Source organism: Cynocephalus volans, chromosome 6 (genome assembly GCF_027409185.1).
Source record: "Cynocephalus volans isolate mCynVol1 chromosome 6, mCynVol1.pri, whole genome shotgun sequence".
In the NCBI taxonomy this organism is placed as follows: domain Eukaryota; kingdom Metazoa; phylum Chordata; class Mammalia; order Dermoptera; family Cynocephalidae; genus Cynocephalus; species Cynocephalus volans.
The window spans coordinates 126,058,914-126,086,343 of record NC_084465.1 but is presented as its reverse complement, the minus strand read 5'-3'; the positions used below and the strand labels follow the sequence as shown (position 1 = coordinate 126,086,343).

Here is a 27,430-nt window from a genome sequence, read left to right as displayed (position 1 = left end):
CACGGACGGAGGGGCGCGCTGACAGACGACCCCCACCACCAATCAAAACGCGAGGACGGAGGGGGCGCGGTCACCGCCGGCGGGCCACGCCCCGTCTTGCTTCCGCTCGGGCCGGGAGGCGAAAAGAAACTTTCCCAGAGTTCTCCGAGCTACCGGGGTCTCGCGGGGGCTGCAGCGGGGGCGAGAAACGGGGGCCGGGGGGGAGGGCTGCGTGGGGTCGCACTCCGATCCTGCTGCCTCCGAGCGATCCCGCCGCGGCGTGGTGCAGGGGTCCGTCCGCTGCGGGGCTTTCGGCGCTGCAGTGCTCCCGGCTCCCTGTGGTTGCGGTCCCAGTCACACCGTGCGGGGGGCGACTTCAGGACCACAGACGCGCCCGCGTACCCCGAGCTGCGTGGGCGTTGGAGCTCCGGCCTCCGCTTGGACCGCTCCGCGCGCACCGGGGCGGGCGCATTTAGCACGTGCTGAAGGGCTGGCGCGCTCACCAAAGACCGCCCGTCCTCTGAAGACCACCACCCCACGCTGGGGAGCGCCCTGGGGAGGGTCACGTGCAGGAAGCGGAAGATCCGGGCCGCTCGCGGCTGCGCTTAGTACTGCCGCCCGGTTCCCCGCCGCGGAGGACCGGGCCTCACGGCCCCTCCCAGCCGCGCCCGGCCTGGCCCGCGGCGATGGCCGGGCCTGGGGACCCGCGGCGCCTTTGCAGGCTGGTGCAGGAGGGCCGGCTGCGCGCCCTGCAGGGGGAGCTGCGGACGGACGGAGGCTGCCCGGGGCCGGCCGGGGACACGCTCCTGCACTGCGCTGCCCGCCACGGGCGCCTGGACGTCCTGGCTTATCTGGTCGAGGCCTGGGGCTTGGACATCGAGGCCGCCAACCGAGACTACAAGCGGCCTCTGCACGAGGCTGCCTCCATGGGCCACCGGGACTGCGTGCGCTACCTGCTGGGCCGAGGCGCGGCGGTCGACTGCCTGAAGAAGGCCGACTGGTAGGTGTCGGGGCTCCAGAAAGACACCCCGCCTCCCCACTCCCCGCACAGTCGTAGATTTTCGTGTACTCCTCCATCCCCTTCCACACCGTAGCTTTTCTCAGCTCGTAGTTCTCAGCCCAGGCCCGCTCAGCGGCAGGGTCGCCCTGGCTCAGCCCTCCCCCATAGTGCGGGTAACCTACAAGCAATGTAATCAAACAGTGGATCGTGTATACTACATATAGCCCCGGCATGTGATGTTCTTCTGAGGACATTTAGCTGAATTACCACTTCACCAGTTGCATTGTTTTAATTGACATTGCTGTAATCAATGCAGGATACATATTCAAATTTCATCAGGTATACTTGTGTTCGTGTGGGTGTTGAGCCTTGTGTAATTTTATAGCATATGTAGGCTTGCATAACCACCACTACAATCAAGATACTCTACCGTCACACAAAGCCGTCGCATTTTGTTTGTTAGATTGACATTGTTTTTAGTACTCCCTATGTTGGGTTCGTTAGAGGTTGTGACCCTCTTAAAAGAGGTTCATAACATGATGAAGTCCCTGCCTTCAAGTGATTTCTGATCCGATATAAGTTGGAAACAGAGGAGAGAGCCATATAGTTACATAAATTACATCTCCCCCACTGGTTATGTTTGAGGGTGGTTTATGGTGCTTATTAGCTCTGTCCCAATTCACTGCTATTCTGTGAACTAGCTCTAAGCAGCTCTACCTCCTAGGTACCCCCCTCCTGCAGATGCACACTCATAGGATTGTTTTCCCCTTGTTATTTCTCTCAGGGTCCTCACGGCAGGCAGAGAAGTTGCTAGTCAGAGCTGTTTTCCTGCTTCCCAGGCCCCTGATCGTCTAGGTTTTCCATCTGTGCCAAGGATGTGTGTTTTCTGAAGACCTGGTACCTCGCTTCTTGCTTCTCGCTTCAGCTGCCTCCATCTGACAGCTTGTCCTGGTTGGCCTTAGGACTCCCCTGATGATGGCTTGCACAAGGAAGAACCTTGAGGTGATCCAGGACCTTGTGGAACATGGCGCCAACCCGCTGCTGAAGAACAAAGACGGCTGGAACAGTTTCCACATTGCCAGTCGAGAAGGCGACCCTCTGATCCTCCAGTACTTGCTCACTGTTTACCCAGATGCCTGGAAGACAGAGAGCAAGATTAGAAGAACTCCTCTGCACACGGCAGGTACACATGTGCAGTGTGCTCCACCCAGCACTGCAAACGTCATTCTGCTCAGGTCACCTGCAGGGGAATGGAGGATTGTGCAAAATAGAGGGCAGGAAAGAAGAGCATCTTGGGGACTTTGGCATACAGTTAGTTTCTAAAGCTGATGTAACTTGGCTAGCATGCTCCTCTTTTATCATTCACTTTTCATGTATCCTCCCTAGTTAGACGGTGAGCTGGTTCTGTTCTTTACAAAGTCTTTGACCATGGGCAAGGAACTTAGTCTCTCTCTTGAGTAAGTTTCCTCATCAGCAAAGTAATCATGTAACAATACACATGTCACAGGGTTGTGTAGCTTTTAAAGAGCCCAATATATGTAATCCCTCAGACAATGTTTGCACATAGTAAGCACTGAATAGCTGGTTGCTGCTATTTTTATCATTTCCACATTGTATTTATTAAAGGCAGGAGGAAGAGAGACTGTATTCCTTCATGTTCTTAGTGACACCTACCGTAGTGCTATACATTTAAATAAATATAGATGCTTATAATTAAATCCTTAAGCCCAAGTGTATTTGACATATCTAATGATGATGTCAAATATAAATGTGGGGCCAGTTTGGAGTAGTGATCCTTCACTGAATTATCTATCCATAGATTATTTTAAATTAGTAAAAAGCAAAATTGCTGTGACATAAGAACAAGTGGATATAAAGGAGCTGAAGAGTCCAGATCAAGAAATTTAGAAAATAACCTTTAGCCTTTCAGTAGCACACTGAGTTAGGATACAGGGCTGTTTGTTTCTTTAAAAATCAATGTCTGGGGCCGAGCCCGTGGCGCACTTGGTAGAGTGCTGCGCTGGCAGCGCGGCGACGCTCCCGCCGCGGGTTCGGATCCTATATAGGACTGACCGGTGTACTCACTGGCTGAGTGCCGGTCACGAAAAAACGACAAAAAAAAAAAAAAAAAAAAAAAAAATCAATGTCTGTGATATGATATAGTCTAGGAAATATGCTACAGTTATTCTCTGGCCACAGTTGGCAGTTAGAGATAAAAGAATCCTTTTTAAAACTTTACAAGTAAATGGGAAAACTTTGTAGCTCATGAGTTATCTGAGCTCCCCACTCCCACCTTCCCTAGAGAAACAGCACCCCCGTCACTGACCCAAAGTAGTAGAGGACAGATAGTCAAAGACTTTATTATTGAGTGTAGTCATTTTTGGTAGGAGAATTAAATTCTTGGTTATTTTGTCATGGATTACTATTAAAATGTTTTGCATTTCCTGGGCAAAAACTGGCCCTGGGGATTTGCAGCACAAAAGTGGAGAGATGAGTTTAGAATTGCAAGATTGTGATGACAATTCTCATGAAGATAAGATAGTCACATGTCAGCTGTGTACATGTAAAGTGGAAATATCATCTTTTACCACTTACCCAGTTAGATTTTGATTTTTCTAGGGTGGTAACTACATCTAATTTAATTACTTCTTCCTGTGAGTCATAAGTAAAAGAATGGGGCAAAAAGTGGAACCAGAAGGGAAAAGCATTTTATATGTGCACTAAAAGCTATAATTCTCAACTCTCTTTTCCCAGCAATGCACGGCTGTTTAGAGGCAGTAAAGGTGCTTCTTGAGAGGTAAGAACAAAACAGCAAATTGGGGAAAATATTTATCAGTTATAACAAAGATTTAATAGTGGTGCTATGTAAAGAGCTGAGACAGATTGTTAAGAAACAAGTTCTAAGTCTGATGAGCACTGCAGGAATTGCAGGATCCTTGTAGGAGCTTAGAACAGGAGACCTAACTTGGCCTAGGAGTAAGGAATCTCAGCACCAGCTATGTTCAAGCTGTGACCTGAAGGAATAGAAATTAGCTGAAAGTGGGAGGCAAAGGAACATTCCAGACAGAGGTACCAGCATCTGTGGACGCTTTGAGCCAGGCACAGTACATTTGAGAAACTGAAAGAAGGTCAGAATGTGCTGAAGCCTACGCAGAGAAGGGGAGAGTGGACGCTGTAGACCATGTTAAGGATTCTCAGATTTTATTCTAAGTTCAGAAGATGCCAATGGAGGGTTTTAAGAGAGGGGTAATAAGAAGTTTGCAGTTTTCAAAGATCAGTGATCCTCTGGTTGCAAAATAGAGAATGGATTGGAAGGATAGCAGGAAGGTGCCATAAAACCATTTGGGGTGCTGTTGCAGGGAAACAGGAGAGACATGAGGGTAGCTGGATCATGGAGACGACTGTAGGGATGAAGAAAAAGACATGGAGATGTTAAGGAAGTAGAATCAACGGGGCCAGGTGGAAATGTGATGAAGGGGATGAGGAGGGAGGAGAAATCGGGATGACTTGCAGGTTTCTAGCACCTGGTGCTGGTGCCAGTGCCATTTACTGGGATGTGGAACACTGGAGGAGGAGCAGGTCTGGGGGAGGAACTGAGAATTTCCCTTTTGGACACGTTGAGTTTCATGTGCCTTTGAGATATCCAAGCAAAGACGGCAGCAGGCAGTTAGAGACACAGACGGGCCAAGGTGAGGATGCGGGGCTCATCGACACAGAGATGATTGAGGCCAGAGGAGTGGGAGAAGTGGCCAGGAGACGACGTATACGAACGGGAACATGCTTGCATGTCTGCAGATTCAGAAATCTTCCTTCCTTCCTTCAAAACACATTTTTTGAGTACCTCCTGTGTGTTAGGTTCTGGGTGATAAACATAGTCCTTTCTCTAAAGGAGCCTGTAGGCTGTGAGGAGGATGAGCATAGACGAATAATCCCACAGATAAATATCTAATTACAAATTGTGGTAACGCTGCAAAGGAGTAGTACAGAATGCCGTGAGAGAGCATAGCCCTCATGTGGACGGGGAGGAGGAAAGGCCTGTCGAGATCACATTTAAGGTGAGACTTGGAGGTGACCAAGGGAAGAGTGGACAGTCATGTTCCAAGCAGAACGTTCAAGGGTACAGAGGCAGGATGGGGCCTGGCAGCGGGAGGCCCAGGAGGCCCAGGGTGGGCAGACTGGAGAGGTCAGCAGGTGCCCTGTCCTTTAAGCCCTTGGAGGTCATGCTGAGGGTGGAGATTTTTGTCCTTTGTGGAGTGGGGAACACTTAAAGATTTTAAACAGGAGTGGCCTCACTCAGTTACATTGTGGAAAGAGGTCACTGTGGAGAAGGCACAGCAGGAGTCAAGGTCAAGGTGAGATAGAGGTTGGTAGGTTGCTGTCTTCTATGGACTTGGTCTTAAGGGGTGAGAGCAGTGATGGAGAGGAGAATGCAGATGTTTAATATCTGGGCTGCAGAATTAAGAGATTTGGGTAATTGACTAGAGGGATAAGGGGAAGCCGGTGGCAAGGATGACATCAGGGCCTCTGGCATGAGAAGCTGGAGAGACAGGAGCTATTGGATGGGACAGAGATGGTTGGAGGAGGAGCAGGTTTGCTGGCGAGGGCCGGCGTGTCCCTGGAGACTAGAGCTCAGCTCAGATGCTGAGACAGGGAGCGGAGGGGAAGGGGCTCCTGACTGTCCCAGGTCATTTGTAAGTTCGTGGATAGAATTAAAAGGTGACGCGAATTTTCACACGAACTTCTTGAAGCACCCTAGCACAAGCTACTTGCATGTGGTCAAGTGTTATCCATCCACTGGGTTTGAAGCAGTGCATGTTCTCAGCCCTGTTCTTTTGGGTTTTGGCTCTAGGTGCCACTATGAACGAGACTGCAGAGACAACTGCGGCGTCACCCCCTTTATGGATGCAGTTCAATGTGGTCACGTCAGTGTGGCCAGGCTGCTCCTCGAAAAACATGAGGTATAAAAATGGGTGTTTTATTCCTTCGCTTCTTCCTATAAACGATAGATCACAGGGTAAGCAGAGCTCATCGTCCTTCAGATCTTTGGTTCAAATCCCAGCTCTGCCAAGTTCCCCAAGGGACCCCTTGACCTCCTTAAGCATCAGTGTTCCCAGCTGTAAAATGGAGACAAACTTAATTTCTTTAGAAGGTTCCCAGAAGGATTAAATAATATAATCTACATAAAGCAGCGAAGTAAGTATTCAGTAAATAGTTGCCTTTGGTAGTCATAACAACCAGCTGTCTCTACTGACTGTGCTTTTGTTACTATAGTCTGGAACATTGAATCTTAACCCTTTTTTTTTTCGGTTAGAGAGTCCTTTGAGAATCAGAAGCCATGTATCCTCTGCCCAGAGAAATGTACCAGACAACTGCGTTTTGCCAGACTGTCAGCAGGTGTGTGGACCTGGGTTTCTCTGCCGCTCATCCTTGCCCTTCTGTCCTCTGTCTGCTAGGCTTGCTTTTCCGCTGAGGACAGCCTGGGGGCCCAGGCTCTGCACAGGGCAGCTGTCACCGGGCAGGATGAAGCCATCCGGTTCTTGGTGTCTGATCTCGGCATTGATGTAGACGTGAGAGCAACATCAGCCCACCTTACGGCACTTCATTACGCAGCTAAGGTTTGTGTTTCCGGCTTGCTCAGCCTGGCCTTGCTCCCTTGATGGACAGCTCCATAGTCCTGGTTTCTTTGGCTCTATCTCTATGGAAGAAATTGCCCATGATATACTCCTGAAATGTTCATGATTCTGAAGCCCTTTATCCCTTTAAATAGAAATATGTCTTTATTTGTTTCTAGGCAGAAACTGAAAAAAATTCCTTTTTTTTGGATGGCTGGTACAGGGACTTTGTTATCAGCATCATGCTCTAACCGGCTGAGCTAACTAGCCAGCCCTGAAAAAAATTGTTTACTCTACTCCATGCCATGCCTGAGCTGTATTCTCTTCCTCCCCCCCTCACTTTTTTGTTTTCAGGAATAATGTTATTTGAAGCCTCAAAGATGCATTGCATGAAATTCCTAGCTCTCTGTCCTGATTCAGGATTTCAGAAGTTAAGATCTCTTTAACTGAAGGGAATTGCATTTACTTGGCTCTGCAGTGTATAAAATATTGAGATATGCAATAGTTTTTCACTAGAAAAGTAACAGTTTAAATGTTAGGAGTCTTTTGCATATTATCTTTAACATTATTTATTGGCCACATGTCTTCACTTGTTTTTCTAGAAGCAGGAATAAATTTTTTCTGATCAACTACACTCTCCTGCCTGATTTCCCCCTTGTGAGCAGGTGGATAGATACACAAGGACAGGCTAAGAGTCCAGTCTGTGACCACAGAGGGAGAAAAGCTAATTGGTTCTCCCAGAGGAAGGTTGAACCTGGAACCTTGATTTTAGTCTCAGTACGTACTAACGGACTAACTGGCTGGACAAAGAAAGAGTGTGCAAATTACTTCATAAACGATAATGCAAGCTGCAGTAGGAATCCCATTTATGAGAGGTTGTGATTTTTTGCAGTTCATTTCTGTCCTAAATATTTTAGCAAAGGGTATATTTGGTTGGGAAATTTTGGGATGTGGTTCACATATAAATCACATTATTTATACTATTTACACTGCTGGAAACCCCTCCTCACTAGGTCAATAATTTGGCCTACAGACCTGGTCATCTACATTCTAATAATTAAATGTCACCAAAATATTTAGTGACTTATACTAGAATTTGAGAGTGATAATAATGAGTCTTCCTTTAGATATGAACGTTCTACTTTAGCATTTGACTATTTTAGAAAAAGTACCTTCTGTGGATTAGAGTTTGTATGTCAGGGTTTGCTTTTGTTCCCATCACGTAGATAACAAATTTATTTCAACACTCAGGAAGGACATACAAGCACAATTCAGACTCTGTTATCCTTGGGTGCCAACGTCAATGCCAAAGATGAAAGAAATCGATCAGGTACAGCTTCACCTTATATATTCCTTGAAAATTATTAGTAAATTAAATGTAAACAGTGCACATGCTTTAATATTAAGAACACTGGTTTTAATATTGTTCTTCTAATAGCTCTGCAACTTTTCCTTAGAATACCATTTCCTCTGTCAGCAAAGCTCTAGAACTATTGCTGTTACCATGACAGTGTAAGAATGCTGACTCATGCAGCTGTGTTGTGACTTGTTATTTTTTTTTTAATATTTATTGAATCATAATTGATCATACATATTTTTAGGGTTCAACGTTGACATATGTTGATCAAATCAATATTACTAGCATATATATAGTTACAAATTCTATTTATTCTTTATGCCCCTTGTCCAATCTCTCCCCTTCCCCCTCTAATTACCCTAGATTTCTTCTCTCCTTCTGAAAGAGTAATGGTTACTCAGTTGATTTGTTGCCTAGATGATCTGTCCAAAGCTGAGAGGTGGGTTCAGGTCCCCCAATATTATTGTAGAGCAGATGCTTCTTCTGTCTCTCTGGAATGGGCTTTGTGGAGAGAGACATCCTCTTCTTCATCTCTGCTGGTGACTCTCCTTGTGGATGGCGGACCATCTGCATGGTGGTTGTGGCATCTAGCCGCTTTCGCGGCAGCCATGGTTATTGTGGTGGCTGTGGTGAGCCACCCACATGGAAGTGATGTTTTTGGCATGCTCCTTGGTGCTGGCATGTTCCTGGTTGTGGGAGGGGGGTCTGGTCACCAGATCCATGCCTCAGGTGCCTGGGCGGGCCCCAAGGAGCTGGCAGTGTGCCTGGGCCAGAACTAATTTTTTGTCCTTTGCTTACTACTAAAATTGGGGAACTTTCTGTGGGGACCAGTACTTGAGCTGTGTGGTTTGGCTAAATTGCTGCTTTGTTGCTGATTCCCTAGGGAAGGCTTTTTGTACAGCTCAGGGTTTAATGGTTGACTTTATAGGTACTTCAGGCTCTCCAGAGACCCGGAGCACGTGGGTTGTGTAGAAACTCTGATCTGGGCCTGAGTCTTTTCATCAAACTGCACCCCATGCAATTGTATATTCCTGACCATTCTCCTCTGAGTTGTACTTTGCTGATTGGGGTGCCGGTCAGCTGTCCTTGCTGTGCCCCAGTGTTCCCCTGGTGGGCTCGTCTCCCTTACCGCCCGTGCTGCAAAAGCTTCCCATGGGACAGGCTATATGCACGTCCCTTGCGATGACCCACGGCTTCTGAGTGGCTCCTTTTTTTCACTTGTTTTGGCTCCTCGCTCCTATGTGGGTCCACAGGAAACCTATTAGTGGCGTTGCTGGTCTAGGGGCCACCAAGGCTCTTTTCTCCCCTGCTGCCTCCAGTAACTCCATCAGAAGGGCACAGCTGCAGTTTTTGCTGGCTCTTGCTCCATGCGTTCAGCAGCTCCAGCCTGGACGTGGCTGTGGTACAAAATGGTCGGAGCGGTTTTTCTTTCTCTCATCATGGCTTCTCCCACCTTCATGAACTCTGTAGGTCTCTCCTCTTCCCCTGAGCTCTAGTGGCCCCAGCTTGGCTGTTGTTGCTTTTTTGTAGTTGTAAATTGGTTGATTTGTGGGAGAGAGTGACACTGGAGACTGTCTATTCCATCGTCTTGACCAGAGACTGCCGTGGCTTGTTATTTTAAACCATGACAATATACCTGACATAAAAGCACTTTCTATCTGATCCATGATGACACTCACTGTCCAGGTATTGTGTAGATTCTTTACAAGTTAATTGTCTTTGGAGTATATTTGGAAACTATATTCACTATAATTTTTTAAACACAGGGCTCAGAAATATATTCTCACAGTTAGTTCTTTAGACGTGGACTTTAGACTAAACCTTCTAATTAACATTCTGAGAGCCAAAGGCCATCTTGCAGGGATTGTGTGGGATCTTTATGATGCTTCAGAGACTCACAGAGAACTAACTGCCCACTCTAGGGCTGGGAAGGGCAGCTACTCAATCCAGGAAGGGACAGACTTTCTCCTCCAGGTAGGCAGCAAAGCCAGCAGTGATCGTGGACTCTGGACACACCAGGAACCTTCAGCACTAATTTCTACACCCAGAATGGGAGGATTTGTCAGCAGATTTCCCTTTGGTCAGGTCATTCTTACTCATGGTGGTATTTTTACTTATGAATAGAATTCAGTAAAACTTGGAGAAAGTTTTCTGAGCTATTTAAAGTGTGTTTTAAGGGCTGGCTGGTTAGCTCAGTTGGTTAGAGCATTGGGCTGACAACACCAAGATCAAGGATTTGAATCCCAGTACTGGCCAGCCACCAAAAATAATCATAAAATGTGTTTTAACAGCACACAGGAGTGAGCATGGGGAGGCCCAGTCTCCCGTTTCTCACCAATGTGCTCTGTTGCTCTAGACAAGTTTCTTAAGTCCTCTCTAACTGGCTTTGTAATCTATTTTCAACCCAATCAGGCTAAAAAGAAAAAAAATTTGATCCAGTATAGGCAAAGCCATAGGGATGGATCATGAGAGTGTTAAATCTGTGTGATTTAAAGAGTCACTGTTTTTATTGGGTCGGTATTGCTCCAGGGGTCATGCACTGAGTCCCTGTGATTTTTGTCGCCCTCAGCCCTGCATCTGGCCTGTGCAGGTCAGCACCTGGCTTGCGCCGAGTTTCTCCTGCAGTCTGGGCTGAAGGATTCCGCAGATATAACGGGCACCCTGGCTCAGCAGCTCACCAAGAGGGCAGAGGTCCTTCAGGGCTTTAGCCACAGTGAGATGGCTTAAGGATGTTTCTAAAAGGAGACAATGAAGTGCATGGTAATTTATATCCTGCTATCTAAGTCGTTCACAGATTGAGTGAGACCAGCTGGGAGCCAGTGTTTTCCATCCCCTCTTCCTCCCTTCCCTCCTGTACACTCCCTTCCCACTGAGGATTTCTCAGTGATCTGGAGGCTCCTGGCTCCATGCCTGGCACATTGTAGAATCCTGAGCACAATCATCCATCCCTCCATAGTCCATATTTCACTTTTTCTGCCCTTAAAGTGGAAATAGATAATGTTTATGGAGTCAGTCTCTGGAATCCTTAGAGGAGCTTGTAACATGCATGAACATAATATAGTAAACAAACTTTTATAAGTATAGGAAATGTTTTATAATAAATATTGTGTGGTACAGCAATGATAATATAAAAAATATAACACAAATTGCTATTATCTTGAGCCATTAAATATAAGTGGCCTATTTAATTTCTTCCTTCATAGGCCTTTACTTGGCCATTATGATGGTCCAATTTTTGGTTTCATAGCCAGCAGGGAAATACTTATAATCTGTTTACACAAACATTTGCAAGGAATTAATGAAAACTTTTCTATGTTCTGAGCACTGTTAGTTAAGCTATAGAGTTTTAATCTTGAGATGTTTGGTCTTTTAACAGACAAATTCAGTATTGGCCCCCTACAGGTAATAAATACACCTTGAAAAGGCAACTGAGATATTTTTGAAATTTTTTCTGTTAACCTGAATTGAAGCATGGGGTTTTGTTCTTAAAACCCACAGGTTACATTTCCTGTCCCATCCTTTCCACCCACTGAAACCTTCATTACAGAATGAGACCCTCGACATAACTTCAAAAAATATTATAGCCTCTTGAGCAGATTAAAGATAGGATGTATCCTCAGGCATTGAGATTCTTTTTCTGTTTTTTCCTTTCTTTCCTTTTCTTTTTTAATATTTTCTCTGAATTGCAAAGAATAATTATTAGTCCAAATCAGTCTTTTAAAAAAACCATAAGCGTTAATCACAAGCAAGATTTAATCCTCTTGTTCAGTGTAATCCAGCAGTACTTGTCACACACCCACCTTATTCTCAGAATTGTGCTCAGCTTGGTAAACAGCAAGAATTTCCAGTTCCTCTTAATTATTCCCAGATGGCGTTGGTGGATTCCCATCCCTAACCTCCAGGGAAGTGTTCTGGTAGTCACACAATCCTGTCTGGTGACCTGCAAAGCACACACACTCTATGTCTGCACCGATTCCAGATGTGATCATCACTTTCCTGTTACTTCAGAGCTGCCTCTGCGTCAATGCCCTTCGGGCTAGCTGGGTACTGGCCTTCTTCCCCTCGGCACATGCGTGAAGCAGGTTTTTTTGCAGCTGTTACACGCACGATCCATTCCCATCTGGGGCTTCGCTTCTGCCCTTACAAACTGGCCAATGGTTATGATATATCACGTTACTCTTTCGTTTCCCAGCAGTTCTAGATTCCATCCGCCTTTGTAACATAACCTTGGCTACTAGATGCCGCTGCTGAAATGACTCAACAGCCAGAGGTGGCAGTGATTATAACAACGTAAAGTGTGGCCAAGAGAGAAGTAATAATAATATAAGAACAGGATGTGTCTGTGACAACATGTTAGGAATGCTCATGGCAGGGGTGATAGTTAATGCTATTCCCTCACTTCCTAATTACACTTTACTCACTTCCTTTGGGTCTTTACCTAAAACTCACCTTCTCAGTGAGGCCTTCCCAGTCCTCTATCCAAAATTTCCTTCCTTCCTTCAACATTTGATATCTTCTCTTCCTCGTTTATTTTTTCTCCTTAGCATTTGCCACTAGCAAATACATCATATAATTTGAGTTATTTATTTTGTTTATTGACTCTCTCCCCCACTGGTGTATAAACTTCTTGGATCGGGATTTTTGTGTCCTCTGTTCACTTACTACATCTACAGGGCTTAGGACAGTCCCTGGCACATAGTAAGATTTGAAACTAGGATATGGTCAGTGAATGGATGATGACAGTTTATGTTTATTGAGCACCTACTATATGCTAGATACCCTGTTATGTGCTGAGCGCCTCACGTGGATGGTCTTATTTTGTCCTCTGACCCTTGCCCCCTGCAGTCTCTTCCGGTTATTATTCCATCTCAAGCGTCCTTTCTCATGCACATGCCTTTAAAGAAGAGTCTGAACCTGATACTCTCAACTCACAGGCACCACTCAGCCCGCTGCAGCCTGGCCTCATTGCCGCTACTCTGCGCAGACTGTTCTCTGTGAGGTTTCCAGTGACTTCCTCACTGACAGATCAAGGTGTACATTTCTAGCCCTTACGTTACTGATCCTTTCAGTTCCATCATCAGTCACTCCTGCCTTCTGGACTCTTGTCACCTGTGATGACACCCTCCTGGGTTTTTCTTTCTGGTTTTTTCTTCTCTGTCTCCTTCACGAGCTCCTCTGTTAGGTCCCATCCCGTAAGTGCCAGTCACTCCAGCTTCTGTCTGCAGCTCTCTCTTCCTTGTTCTGTGTTTGCTCCTGATGACATCTCATCTTCTGGCTTCACCTACCCCTGATACCAGTAACACCCAGATCTCTCTCTAACCCTGTTTCCTGCTGCCTCTTGTGCGTTTCGCACGGCTGTTCCGAGGCTCTCGTACTCCATTTATTCAGAGTCTGGCCTTCCCTGTGACCTGCTTATGTGCGTGCCTGTGTTCACAGCCTCAGTGGACGGAGCTGCCGTTCACCCAGCCACCCAGGTTGCAAGCCTGGGGGTCACCCATGACACCAGTTCCATCTGTGGTGTGGCCGTCTCGTCTGTCTCCTCCACTCCATCCCTGCGGTGACTTCCTGCCCAGGCTCTCACATTGTCAGCCCAGATTACCGAGAAGAAGCCTCTGATTACCCTCCTCCTGCCCTGCTCAAATCCGCCCTCCACAGAGCAGCCAGAGAGCTTTTGCTGATGTGACCAGGGGCACTGATGGCAACTCCCCTCCCAGAGGACCTACTGCACTTCCCCCAGGGTTCCAACACCTCAACCGAGAACCGCGAGCTGGTCCTGAAAGCACACCCACTCCGTGGTGAACGTGTATCACGAAGCTCCATCAGGGCAGATGTTGTCGGGAAGAGAGACAGATAGGAGAGAATCGCAGCCACCTGAAATGAGCTGGGGCCTGACATATGTTACCAAGAAAACAGTCTATAAGACAAAATGGGAAAGAAATGGCAAAACAGGCTAAAGAAACACGAGAGAATGACGCAGAGGGAACTCAGGTGACGAGAAAAGCCAAGGGCAGGTCCAAGCTCAGTTTCACCTGCGGCGTTGGTGGGGACCAGAAATGTCCCTTTTGTTCTCCCAGACCTTTTTTTTTTTTTTCTTTTTTTAAGGCTTATTGTAAAATTTAGAAAATACGGAAGGTAGTAAAGGAGAAACCAGAAATAACCTACAGTTCCACCACGCAGAAATAACCACTTGTCTTAGTCTGCTTTGTGCTGCTGTAACAAAGTACCTGAGATTGCGAAATTTATAAGTAGAAATTTATTTTCTCACAGATCTGAGCCTGGAAGTTCAGGATCGGGGTGCTGGCAGGTTTGGTGTCTGGTGAGGGTTGTGCTCTGTTTGGAAGATGGTGCCTTGACCTGCATTTCCGGAGAGGACGAGCACTATGTCCTCGCGTGGCAGAAGGGGAAAGGGGGCAGCCTCCCTCCATCGAGCCTTTAAAGGCCTCACCTCTTAATGCCATCACAGCGGCCATTAAGTTTCAATACCTGAATATTGGAGAGGACACATTCAAACCGTAGCATGACTCTTATTTCCTCCAAGTCTTTTTAACGCATAGAGTTGAGGTGATGCTGCACATGCAGCCTTTCCCCAACTTTATTTTACAGGTAAATCCTAAAGCTCTTAACACTGTGAACTTTATCTTCAGTGGTGGCTAACGCTCCATCGTATTGTCCACATTGATTCTTCTGTGTTGCCATTTTAGTGGTTTTTATTTTTGTTTTTAAGACAGTATGTAGACAGAATAATCAGTAGAGCTTTGTCAGATTCGACTGAGGCAGGGCAGGAGGATAGTGACTGAAAAGGAGGCTGTTGGCTTTGATTGCTGGAAGGTCGGGAGACAGTGGCGGCTGTGCAGGAGGCTCGAGTGAGCCCTTGCACCTCTGAGAATGTTGCGTGGTAAAGAGAAGGAAAGAGATAGGAAGGCAATTGGATGGGATAGTGGATTTTTCAGGGAGGGTGGGAACGTAGCATGGTTATAGACAGAGGGAGCAGAGGTGGGAGGAAATGGAAACAGTGAGAGTGGGGCCCATTGATGGAGCAGGGCCCCTCAGCACGTCAGGGGAGGGGGCTCAAGAGCTGTATTAGTCCATTTCTGTTGCTTAGAATACCTGACACTGGTTCATTTATAAAGAAATGAAGTTTATTTCTTACAGTTTGGATGCTGGGAAGGCCAAGGTCCAAGGGGCCTCCTTCTTGGTGGTGACGCTCTACAGCAATGCAGGGTGTCACAAAGTGAATGGGCAAGAGACAGCTAAGCTTCTCACTGGCCATCCTCATGAAGCCATCAGAACCACGCCATGACCACCCATGAAACCATCAATGGATCAATCCATTCATGAGGGCACAGTCCTCGTGATCCAGTCACCTCTCAAAGCCCCCACCTTTCAAATAGCTTGTTGAATTTCCCACGCTCTTAACACTGTTATAATGAGAGTCAAACTTCCAGTATATGGACTTTGGTGGGGACACATTTAATCCATAGCAAGAACCTTGGGAAGACTCAGCTCCAGGTGCAGAAGGAATATGTCCCTCTCGGAGGCCTTGAGAAAAGAAGAAAGGCTGAGTGAAGATAGGAGAGAGTCTAGGTTGGAGCCCACATCTGTGCCTCACTGGAAGTCAGTGTCTTGGACCGTGGGGGGCTAAGGGAATGTGTGTGTCATATTTCCTACAATAATGAGTAATGTGAACTTATATTGGACAGTTCACACTTTTTAAAATTGCTTTCATAAGCCAGCAGCGTGGAGGAGGGGGGTGGTCAAGATTCCACTGGTGAGCGAGATGTGCTTTTTATTGAGAAGAAAACAGGGTAGGTACGGGAGCTGGCCTGTGACATCAGCTGCAACAGAAAGGATCCACTTGGCACGTGTGGCATGACTCCTGTCACCATCCCTGGGGAAGTTGACTTTGTAGTGAGGGCAGGCCTGGGTATTCCTGTGAAAAGCACTAAGGATGATTACATTCATCAACCACGGCCTCTGCTGCTGGGCTATTTCCAGCCTCAACACATCATTCTTCACATGTGTGCAGGCCCTTTGACCAGTCTCTTAAAGGCTCAGAGCATTCTCAAGGGGGAATGGCATATTGGGGGCACTGGAAATGGCATTAGGAAAAATAGCAACAATAACTCAGTCTTGTTCAGGGTTTTACTACTTCAGAGTTTTTCACAGAGTCGGGGAAAGGCAGCATAGCTCAGCCACCAGTGAATGCTCTGGGAGCAGACTTCTAGATTCAAACCCCAGCCTTTTTACTTAGTGACTGTGTGGCCTTGGGAAATGTACTCCACTGTCTCTGAGCCTTGGTATCCATGCTTCTAAAATGAAAGTTGTCAGTGCCTGCTGCAGAGGGTGCCTGTCACGGGTTAAATGGGATCATGTTCACTCATTCAACAAGCAGCTGTGAGCGCCTGCTGTGTGCAGGCATCAGGATTCAGCACCAGGCAACCTAGACAGAGTTCTGACTCACCGTGTTTGAGGGAAACAGACTGTAGACCCCAAATTAGCATAATATGTAATATGGTATGTGGTAGTCCATGCTATGGAGAAAATAAAGCAGGGGAGAGGGCAGAAGGTGGCGAGGGTCAGACCAGGATGGCAGGATGGGGGCGGTCAGAGATGATATGATGTGTTTTGAAGACAGAGCCAATGTGATTTGCTAATGAACTAGATCTGGAATGTGGGAGCAATAGAAAAATCTTCAGGCCTAAGCAGGTGGAAGGGTACAGTTGCCACTTGCTGAGTTGGAAAGACTGCTGTGGAGCGGGCTGGGGAGGAAGGCAGGAGGGGGCATGGTGCGTGGGTGGGATGGAGGCAGCCACCAGCATGGGAACGAGCCTGGGTCCCACAGTCCCAAAGATGAGGGAGAATCAGCAAGACACAGTGGGTGGAGGGCACCGGGAGCAGTGGCCAGCCATGCCAAACCACCACAGGTCTCCTGAGGTGAAGGACACAGGCTCTGAGTTCACGGTGTGGTGCCCCAGGGCCTCCACAGGGAGGTTTTGGTGAAGTGGGGTCCACAACCTGCTAGAGCAGGTTCAGAAGAGAGTGGGAAGCGACAGAGGGATGCGGGCGGCTTCTGTAATTGGAGAGATTACATTTTCAGTTTTTACGCTGAAAGAATGGTCCCACAGAGAGGGAGCTTCTCCCACTCACACGAAGGCTTGTGGGACAGGGGCTGCTGGCCACCCCAGAGGGCCCAGCCTGTAGGTCTGGGATGGGGTTTGGGAAGTTGCATTTCTTTTTTTTTTTTTTCTTTTTTCTTTTCTAAAAACAGCTTTATGGAAGTATAATTGATACATGAAAAGCTCCGCATACTCAGTGGATACAGTCTGACGCGTTTGGACATGCTGGTGCACCCATGAAACCATCAGTCAAGGTCCTCAACATGTCCCTCACCTCCCAAAGTTTCTTCATGTGCCACATTTTTGATTTTTTTGTGGTATGTATTAATCTGTTTCTGTTGCTTATAACAGAATACCTGAAACTGGGTAATTTATAAAGAAGCGAAGCTGGGGAGTCCAAGGTCCAGGGAACTCATCTGGTGAGGGTCTTCTGGGTGGTGACTACAGCAGCTCAGGACATCACATGGCAAGAATAGGCTGAGCAAGAGAGAGCAGACCTGCTCGTTCACTGTCCTTATAAAACCATCAGAACCACACCCATCACTCCATGGATAGATCAGTCCATTCACAAGGGCACAGTCCTCACAATCCAATCCCCTCTAAAAAGCCCCACCTTTTAAATACCATAGTTGGATTTCCCACCCTCTTAATGCTGTTACAATGGGGGTGAAGCTTCAGCGAGTTTTGGGGGGACATTCTATCCACAGCATAGTATAAACACTTCACATGAGATCTATCCTCAAGTTTTCAAGTGCACAATACAGCATTGTTAACTATAGACACTATGCCATCCACAGATCCCTAGAAGTTATTCCTCGTGCACAACTGAGACTGTGCTGTTCAACAGCAGCTCCCCACTCAGCCTCCCCTCTGGGGATTTGCATTTATCCCAAGTTCCTAGGGGATGCAGATGTGGAAGCTGCTAGTGGGGAGCCTACGTTTTGGGAGCCACTGAAATGGGGAGGTGTGGCAGGATTTCTGGGCAGCACAAGGGTTAGCTGAGGTTTGCTGTCCCAGGTTTTTCTCCACAGTCAGCTGCTCAGGTACAGAGTAGGTGGAATGTGAGATTTCATCAGGATGGGGATTGTTGCCAGGCGGGCAGAGCAAGAGTATGTATTAGCACAGTGTCTAGTACATGGTATATGCTTAAAAAGCATACCATCCCTCCTTTACTACCTGCACCTCCCAGCACACGCACAGGAATCTTCCTACCTCTGCTGCACAGCACGGTGGTCAAGCTCCCAGGCTCTGGGGCCCAGCAGACCTGAATCTAGCCATGTGACCTCAGGCTTAACATCTCTTTTTGTTTGTTTTTTTGTGTGTTGTTTTGTTTTTCCTTAACATCTCTTAGCTTTAGTTTCTTCATCTGTAAAATGAGATGATAATAACTCCTCCTCTATAGAATTGTTGGCATCTGAACCACTTAGCACATTGGCTGATTCGTAGTAAACAATAAATGTCAGCTCTCATCAGATCTGAGGAATAGAAAGCATTTAGTAAAAATTAGTTCTTGGCACAATCTTTGCCCATTGAATCCCGGCAGAGCCGTCAGATTCACAATAATTCTTCAGATTCACAATAATAATTTCTTCTCCCCGCTCCTGTTGTGCACTTAGTAGCACATGGTGTGCTTTATGTTAGAACTCTTTGTATATGTGGTAATCAAGGCTACTAAGCTGTGCCGTCCTGGAGGGCAGTGACTATTTCTCACTTATAAACTCCAGAATGTATTATACCTTCAAGGAGTTATCTGTGAATTTGAATAAGGTTATATATGACATGCAGTCATGAATCTTAATTTTTAACGCATTTTTATTCTAAAAGTAATACTTGCCCATGGTGAAAAATAATTCAAATAGTACAAATAAAAATCATATATATATATATGTTCATTTTTATTTTTTCTTTCACAAATACCAGACACATATGTACACACACACACTCTCTCTACCTCCCTCCCTCCCTGAATAGGATACATACTCTTGCAACTTTTTAAATGTAGTGCATCTTGGACATTGTTCCTCACTAGTTTTTATAGATCTGCCTCATTCTTTTTGACATTACATAGCATTGCATTCTAACATTCCATCATTCAGATGTTCCCCAGTTTGTCTAAGCTGTTTCCTACCTATGGACATTTAGGACGCTTCTAAGGTTTAATTTATTATTGTAAACAGTGGTGCTATAAGCACACATCTCTGCATCCTTCTGTGAAGGACTGGAAGATAAATTTCTAGAAGTGGATCAAAGGATCTATGCATTTTTTATGTCACTAACTATATCCGTTACAGTTCAAGTAGCAGAGAGCAGCATGCATTCCAGCCAGCTTAAGGAGATTTGTTACAGGGTGCCTGATGGTTCTGGGTGGTATTCAGAATTGTTGGGAAGGCTCAAGAACAAATCTGGGTTGAACTTTCAGGGATGCCTTCAAGAGCCATACTGCACTGGGCCTCAAAAGAACTCCTGCCTTTTCAATCAGGGAAATCCTTGCCAGACTGGGAAGCTGCTGCTGTAGCTTCCAACTCCAGAGGCATGCTGTCTCTGCCACAGTCAGGAAGCTAAATCAAAGTCCCCATGGAAAAATCAACTGCTTTCACGACAGCCTTTGCTAGCTGAAGCAGCAGAAGTGTGGCTTCCCCCTTCTGCCTCCCAAACTCAGGCAATTACCAGAATCTGATGCACATCCAGGAGTCTAGCTCTCAGGGGGCTCTTGTTTTCTCTGGGAAATGGAGCTTGTAACTCTCCTGCTTCTGCAGTGAGGGAAATCACACAAGGAGGAGGTTGGGTTGGATCCTGAGTACCACACATGGCCACACGCTCACCGTCATGAGAATCCCTTCCCAAACCTGCGAGTGCGAGAGTGCTTGATTCCTCCCCATCGTTGCCAAAGCTGCGTATTACCACACTTTGAATGTCCACCAATTTGATGTAACATCTTGCATTTCTTTAATTATGAACCACATGAAGATCTTTAGATTTGTTTGTTGGTCCTCATATTTCTTCATGTTTTCATCAGCATCAGTTAGCTGTTACTAAGTGGTAAACTACCTGAGACTCAGTGGCTTAAAGGAGGAGTCTGCAGGTCCTCTGGATGGTTTTGCTGATCTGGCCTCACTCCAGCATTTGGGGTCAGCTGGTAGGTGGCTAGGGCTAGCGGACGATGGCCTTGGCTGGACCACATTGGTTCTGCTCCCTGAGATCTCTCTTCTTCCATCAGGCTAGCCCAGGCTTATTCTCAGGACAGTGGTAGAGGTTCAAGAGAAAGGAAGTAGAGACTTCAGTGCTTTTTCTAGTCTCTGCTCTGTTTATGCAGATACTCTCATCCCATTGGTCAGAGCACGGCACGTGGCCATGCCCAGCTCAGTGGGTGGGCACTCCCCAGGCCTGGGTACAGAGGGGCCACTGATGGGGGCCATTCATGAAATCAATCTGTGCACTTTTTTTTTTTTTTTTTTTTAAAAGATCGGTAAGGGGATCTTAACCCTTGACTTGGTGTTGTCAGCACCACACTCACCCAGTGAGCTAACCGGCCATCCCTATATGGGATCCGAACCTGTGGTCTTGGTGTTATCAGCACCGCACTCTCCCAAGTGAGCCATGGGTCAGCCCTGTGCATTCTCTTTTGACCGTTGTTTTGTTTCTCCTGTTGATTCGTACATATCTTTTTTTTAAATCAAGTTAATTATCTCTACACATGCTTTCAAATAGTGACAGTAAAATGTTTGGTTTACATTTGTAAGAGAATAAAACAGACTACAGTATGGCAGAAAACATTTCCTATATATCTCCTTTTTAAAAATATTCTTGGGTTGGCCGGTTAGCTCACTTGGGAGAGTGTAGTGCTGATAACACCAAGATCAAGGGTTCTGATCCCCATACCGGCCAGCTGCCAAAATAAATAAATAAAAATTAAAAATACTCTTGGATGGATATGGACATACACAGAGGCTGACTAAAATGCTGGGAATGCGTGGCACAGAATCCTTGGATGTGGTAGGGTATTTCTGTTTTGATCACAGTATGTGGTAGCTTTAAAAGAAACTCTCAGAGTTCTAAAGATTTTGTCTGTGCCAGCCTACAGTATGCGTGGTCTTTATTTTTCTCAATTTTGTTGAAAATCTACAATCAACTAAGATGCAAATGAACATAAAAGACCTAGGAACAAAATCCAATTTGTGGATCATCCTGCCCTTTGAGTCCACAGCTCTGGGTCTGCCCCACCCTTCCCTCTCTTATGGCTGATACAAGCTTAGGTAATTCAATTTTATCACTTAGTGTTAAGTTGAAACAAAAATCACACAGTAGAAGTGTGCAGGTAAAGAACATACTCCAAAAAGCAAAGAAAAATCAATCATCTGCACTGTTCATGTGGATGCTGTAGTTTCTCAAAACCCCATCTCCTTATTTATGTACACACAGACATGCCCACAAAGACACATGGGGGAGGTCAAGAATTCAGGTCCCCATACCAGCCACAAAAAAAAAAAAAAAAAAAAAAAAACCACAAGGGGGAAGATCAGTACAAATATTTTCACGTGTAATCATTGCCTCTCAGAGCTTCCGAAGCACTGTTCACACCTCTTTTGTGGCTGTCATTAGGCTATAAATTCTCCTATAACTAAGACCCAACATAACAGTGGCATAAACCAAAGTTTATTTTCCCTCCCATGTAAGAGTCTGGGCATAACTAGCCCTGGGCTAGTTCAGCAGACCTGGCTCTGGCTGCTGGCTGTTCTTCGTCCTGAGCATGTTGCTCTCTCCTGTGTGTGTGGTCCAGGATCGCTCCAGCCTGTGGAGAGTGACGAGCAGAAAGGGGACATCATGCACCTTCTTTTAAGAAGACACAGATATCACTTTCATTCACCATGTCCCACTGGCCACAGCTCGGCCACGTGATTGCTAGAATGGGAACTGAAGTTGGAGGACATTTAGGGTCTCTGCCACATGCCCTTACAAGAGCTGCCCTGATTAGGACTATTTGGGTATAATTATCTGTTCCCACAACTCTTTACTCTCCCTTTCCCCCTCCTTAACCTCAGATTTTAAAGTCCTAGGGAACAGAGGGCAATCCACTTATCTGTAGGCTTGAAGTTGTAAGGAACATTGGAGGAAAGCTGTGGAGACAGTATGAGGGGCTGAGAAAAAGGCTCTGTAGCCAGGCGGAGCTGGGTGTGAAACCTCACACTATTACTGTCCAGCTGAGTGACCTTGTGCAAGTTACACTCCCTGCCTCAGTGTCCTGGTAAACAGGGTAACAATGACACTTCCTTCCCATGTTTATTGTGAGGACTGAGTGAATGAATGCATGTGACTCCTGGCATACAGCAAGCACCTGGTACGGGTTACCAATATTTATTAACAACAGCAGCAACAGTTGAGTGTATCTCCCGGTGGGGTATGTTGTCAAAGGTGAGTGAAAATCTTCACAATCAATAGCAGCCCAAGATCAAGAGAAAGGCCTCAGCTAAAGAAAGCGGTTACAGAGGCACCATTCATGTTTCATGTTCCTAGTCTTCTTTTTCCTTCCTCCGTGGGGACATGCCCTCTTTAGTCCTCAGGTGCCTCCATTTTTTTAATCAAAGAGAAAATTTGGGGCCGGCCCGTGGCTCACTCAGAAGAGTGTGGTGCTGATAACACCAAGGCCACGGGTTTGGATCCTATATAGGGATGGCCAGTTAGCTCACTGGCTGAGCGTGGTGCTGACAACACCAAGTCAAGGGTTAAGATCCCCTTACCGGTCATCTTTTAAAAAAAAAAAGAAAATTTGATTTCAATCTTTATCCATGCTAGAGTATTAATGAAAGAATTTCTAATTTCACCAATCCCTTAGTTATCTGCATTTTAACAGGCATCAAATTATTAAGCAAAGCATGAAGCTCTCAAGATGAAAGCCACGCACCCTTAAAAATGTAAAGGAAGATTTTCAAACATTTATTCTCTCTGGCCTCCCCTTATATCTTCATAATTAAGAAGTTTTCTGTCCCTTTTGTGATTTCGTCTTGTTAATTCTGTTTCTGTTCGGCACCTCTAACAGGTCCACTTTCTCCAAGTCCAGCTGCTGTTCTCTCGTTGCAGTTACTAGGGTGCCCAGCAGATCAGCCCATGGTCTGCCAGTGCATAGCAGCCATGTGTCGTGGGTGTGCATTCTGTGGTCAGGGGTCAGACACGGCACAGGGACAGGGGTCTCGGCTGGAAGACTCGAACCTGAAATCACACGCATGTCGGCAGATGACTCCAGCTGTTTGCAGCCCCAGTTCTTCTTCATGGGGTCTTCTCCCTGAGCTCTGTCCATACAGACTTGTATGAGCTGAGCAAGAGAAAGTGCACAAGGGCTGGGTAAAAGCCACGTGGCCTTTCATACCCCAGCTTCGAAAGGCAGGTCACATCACTGCCCCTCTCATTTGTCCAGGCGGTTCAGGGGAGGGAAGTAAACCCCCATCCTGATGGGGAGCGGTACCTTTCCCACACAAGCCCCACCGCGTTCCGATGACTGCAGTGGCCTCAGAGCTGGTCCTGCTGCTGCTGCTCTGTGTGTCCCTTCACATCATTCTCACGGAGCAGCCTGAAGAGCTTATGACAGATGAGATCGCATCCCTCCCTGGCTCTCACGCCTTCACTTAGAATGACATCCAACCTGACTGCCGCCTGCAAGACACCGCAGGATGGCCCAGCCCTGCTGCCCCTGGTCAGCACAGGCAACCCCTCCAGGCCACACTTCCAGGGTATAGGCCTCCTCTCAGTTCCTCCAATAGAACAGACCAAATTCTTCCACCTCAGTGACTTCCTGGAAATGTCTTCTCTGGGTTTGTCATGTGGTTTATGCCTGTTCGTACTTGTGGTCCCAGCCTGAAGGTCAGTTTCTGAGAGGAGCTGTCCCTGATCCCAACCTAAAAGCCCTTCCTGAAATGCTGTCACACATGACAACACGGGTGAACCTAGGGGACATTACGTTAAGTGTAATATTTAAAATATTTTGGGGCTGGCCCGTGGCTCACTTGGGAGAGTGCAGTTCTGATAACACCAAGGCCACGGGTTTGGATCCTTGAAGAAAAAAAAAAAAGAAATATTTAAAATATTTTTAATATTCAGAAAAATATTAAGATACCACACGATCTAAGAAAAAGTCAAACCTATGGAAGGAGAGAGTAGAATGGTAGTTGCCAGAGGCTGGGGGTCAGAGTACTGCAGAGTGTTGGTCAAAGGGTACAAAGTTTCAGTTATGCAGGATGAGTAAGTCCTAGAGATCTGCTGTACAGCGTGGTCCCTATAGTTAACAACACGGTGTTGTATACTTAAACATTTGCTAAGATGGTAGATCTCATGTTAAGTGTTTGTCTTAGTCCACTCAGGCTGCTATAACAAAATACCATCAACTGAGTGGCTTGTAAACAACAGAAATTTATTTCTCACAGCTGTGGAGGCTGGGACGTGTAAGAACACGGTGCCAACAACTCAGTGTCTGGTGACGACCCTTTCCTGGGTCATAGACGGCCCTTCTCGCCTCTTTCATGAGGGCACTATTCCCATTCTTGGGGCTCTGCCCACATGGCCTCATCACCTCCCAAAGGTCCTACCTCCTGATGCCACCACCTTGAGTGTTAGGATTTTAACATGAATTAGGGGGTGAGCACAAACATTCAGCCCATAGCAGTGATCTTATCACAATAAATAATAATAATAAATAATAAAAGTGGGAGAAAACTTTTGAAAGTGATGAATATGTTTATGGTGATGGTTTCATGGGTGTATACTTATCCCCAAAGTCATCAAGTTGTATAACATAATATAGACAGCTTTTTGTCTGTCAATAATACTTTAAGTGTTTTAAATAAACACAAGCCCTTCCTGACAAATTCTTCAATAGCATTTTGTAACATTCCTTCAAGGTATTGGCCATAAATATTCATATGCTTGCTTGAAGAATGTTCATCTTTCCTGCAAAACTGGAAAATCCACAAGAGCAGCATCTGTTTTGTGCTGGGCCTGGAGGAGGCCCTCTGGGAGTATTTGGTGAATGAATGGATGGTACAGGAGAGCAGCAGTGGACCAGGGATCTGTCTCTACCTGTAAGAGCTAAGCTCTGAAAGAAGAGCCAGACTGGCGTAATGTGAGGGGTGTGGTGAGATGGGGGGTGTGAGGGAGCTGGGAAGGAGAGACTGGAGGGGAAACCTTCCTGGGAGAAGTGTTGTGTGGGCTGGGACTGGAAGGATGGAAAGAATTTGGGTTTGTGGAGATGCTGGGACAGCGCTTTCTGAGCAGAGTCAACAATACAGATACGATATGAGATCAGGGATGCCAGATAAAATGTAGGACAACACTGAGTTAAGTCTGAATTTCAGATAAACAACTGAAATACTTTTTTAGTATCAGTATGTTCTGTGCATTATGCAGGACATATTTATATTAAAAAAGTATTTCTGAAATAGTTTATCTGAAATTCAAATTGAACTGGGAATCCCATGGTTTTTTTTGCTAAATCTGGCCACCCTGTGAGATGCTAATTCACGTTGGCTCTCTCTATTTTTTGGGGTGGCTGGCCAGCAGCGAACTCAAGGATCCAGGCTCCTTCTACTGTGTGGTGCCACCACCTCAGAGTCTTGTCTCTGGGAAAACAGCAGCAGAAGTCCTGCGGCCCTTCTGTGGGCTGCACACGTCAACCCTGACCACAGTCTGTGAACAAAACCAGACACGCAGCTCACCCCAGCACAGGGATGGCCTGGAAATGTCATCTTCCAGTGTGCCCCGGAGGTCTGTACCATCGAGGGCAGGTTGGGAAGACGGAAGAACAAGGCTTTGGCAAAAGTGAGTTCTGTGTTTAAGTCACAACCCTGCCTGTCACCATCCGTGAGACTTCAGGCCGAGTGGAGTATCTCTGGAGACTCGATTTTCCCCTTTGTAAAAAAGGTCACAATACCACACTGCAGTGTGCATGCGAGACGATACCTGGCACACAGAATGCGCTTAACGAAGAGTTGCTACTATAGTATCATTATTTTGTTCATAATTTGTCATTAAAGGTTTTTCCATGGCTTGCTGGGTGGCATTGGTTTACCCAATAGCAACATAGAACAATAATAGCAGATGTTTTTATATCTTAGATTTTTAAATCTAAGAAACTGTCCAATCCAGCTGAGGCCTAGCAAAGCTCAATAACATGGCTGAGATCACATCACTAAGAGTCTCAAAACACAGCTGGCTCCCTGGCCTCTTGTGAACAGAGTGTCACTTTGGCCAAATGGCCACACTCTCACTGGACATTTCCACATAAAGAAATCAGGCTGTATTTATGAATTCTTTCAAACAGTTGGGAAATTTTCTTCCTTTCTCTTTTAAATATCAGTGACTATTATGCCTAGGCTGGTATTTTAGTTTACCTTTCCAGTTGCCTGAATATAATCCAGTGAAGGAAACCCCAAAAAGTTCACTGACCTTTTCTCATTGGCTTCAACACCATGCTTGACTTCTCGGTAGGGCTGAATTTCCCCCTCATTGTTCTTACTCATTTTTTCCAGTACGTATGGTACCCCCTATGAGAATAACTAAACACTTGTACTGTTCAGATGTCAGTCTCGACCAAAAGTGGGTTGCTGACAACAACAGACAATCAAACGGCTTTGACCACATTTTCCCCTTGCTTTACTTTTTTTTTTTTTAAAAAAAGATGACCAGTAAGGGGATCTTAACCCTTGGCTTGGTGGTGTCAGCACCACACTCAGCCTGTGAGTTAACTGGCCATCCCTATATAGGATCCGAATCCGTGGCCTTGATATTATCAGCATCACACTCTCCTGAGTGAGCCACAGGCTAGCCCATACTTTTTTTTGTTTTTGTTTTCAATGTGATTTCATTTTGCCATGTCAAAAGGACTTACTAAGGGGGCTGGCCCCTGAGCTTGCACAGCTATAGATCTGCCATGGCCAGCATCTGTGTGGCTTGGGTGAATTCATCTTTACCATATTTTTGCAAGTGACAAGAGTGGGGTCAGGCAGAGAGATGTGACGAACTGTGACATTAATCAGTCAGACTTCCCCAGCTTTATGACCTGTTGCAACAGCCTCGGCCAGGTCATTTTGCTGGCCCTTCCCATCTGCCAGCATCTAGAAATGAGATAGGCTTAAATAAAATTTTAAAAAATGCCATTCTCTAGTATTTCCACAGAGAAAATCACTACCTGCCTGAATTGCCACAGGGCAAATCATAATACAGATTGTCCTCCTGGGCAGGTTAGCAAGTAAAAATTTTCAAGGCTACCTTATAAAGGAAATGCCTATTTCTAGGGTAAGGTTTAAAAAGTACTTTGTCACAGGTTCAAATTGATTTTTTTTTTTTTTTTTGGAAGCTGGCCAGAATGAGGATCTGAACCCTG

The 27,430-nt window shown here is 46.1% G+C and overlaps 1 protein-coding gene across 6 annotated transcripts; it reads left to right on the top strand.

Moving 5' to 3' along the window:
• Window positions 1–219: 219 nt before the first annotated feature.
• On the top strand, window positions 220–27,430 carry LOC134380143 (ankyrin repeat domain-containing protein 16). 6 transcript variants are annotated; one of them, XR_010023852.1, is made up of 8 exons: window positions 220–979; window positions 1,942–2,162; window positions 3,734–3,776; window positions 5,829–5,937; window positions 6,433–6,594; window positions 7,843–7,921; window positions 25,606–25,866; window positions 27,404–27,430. XR_010023852.1 is itself a non-coding variant. In XM_063099712.1 (8 exons), the coding sequence occupies exons 1-7, from the start codon at window positions 666–668 to the stop codon at window positions 10,673–10,675; spliced, it is 1,086 nt and encodes a 361-aa protein (XP_062955782.1). In that variant the 5' UTR covers window positions 220–665; the 3' UTR covers window positions 10,676–10,708; window positions 17,217–18,838. The 6 variants fall into 6 exon arrangements, 5 of the variants coding, with proteins under 5 accessions (XP_062955782.1, XP_062955783.1, XP_062955784.1 ...); XM_063099712.1 differs by lacking the exons at window positions 25,606–25,866; window positions 27,404–27,430 and adding exons at window positions 10,518–10,708; window positions 17,217–18,838; XM_063099713.1 differs by lacking the exon at window positions 27,404–27,430 and having other exon boundaries at window positions 25,606–25,987.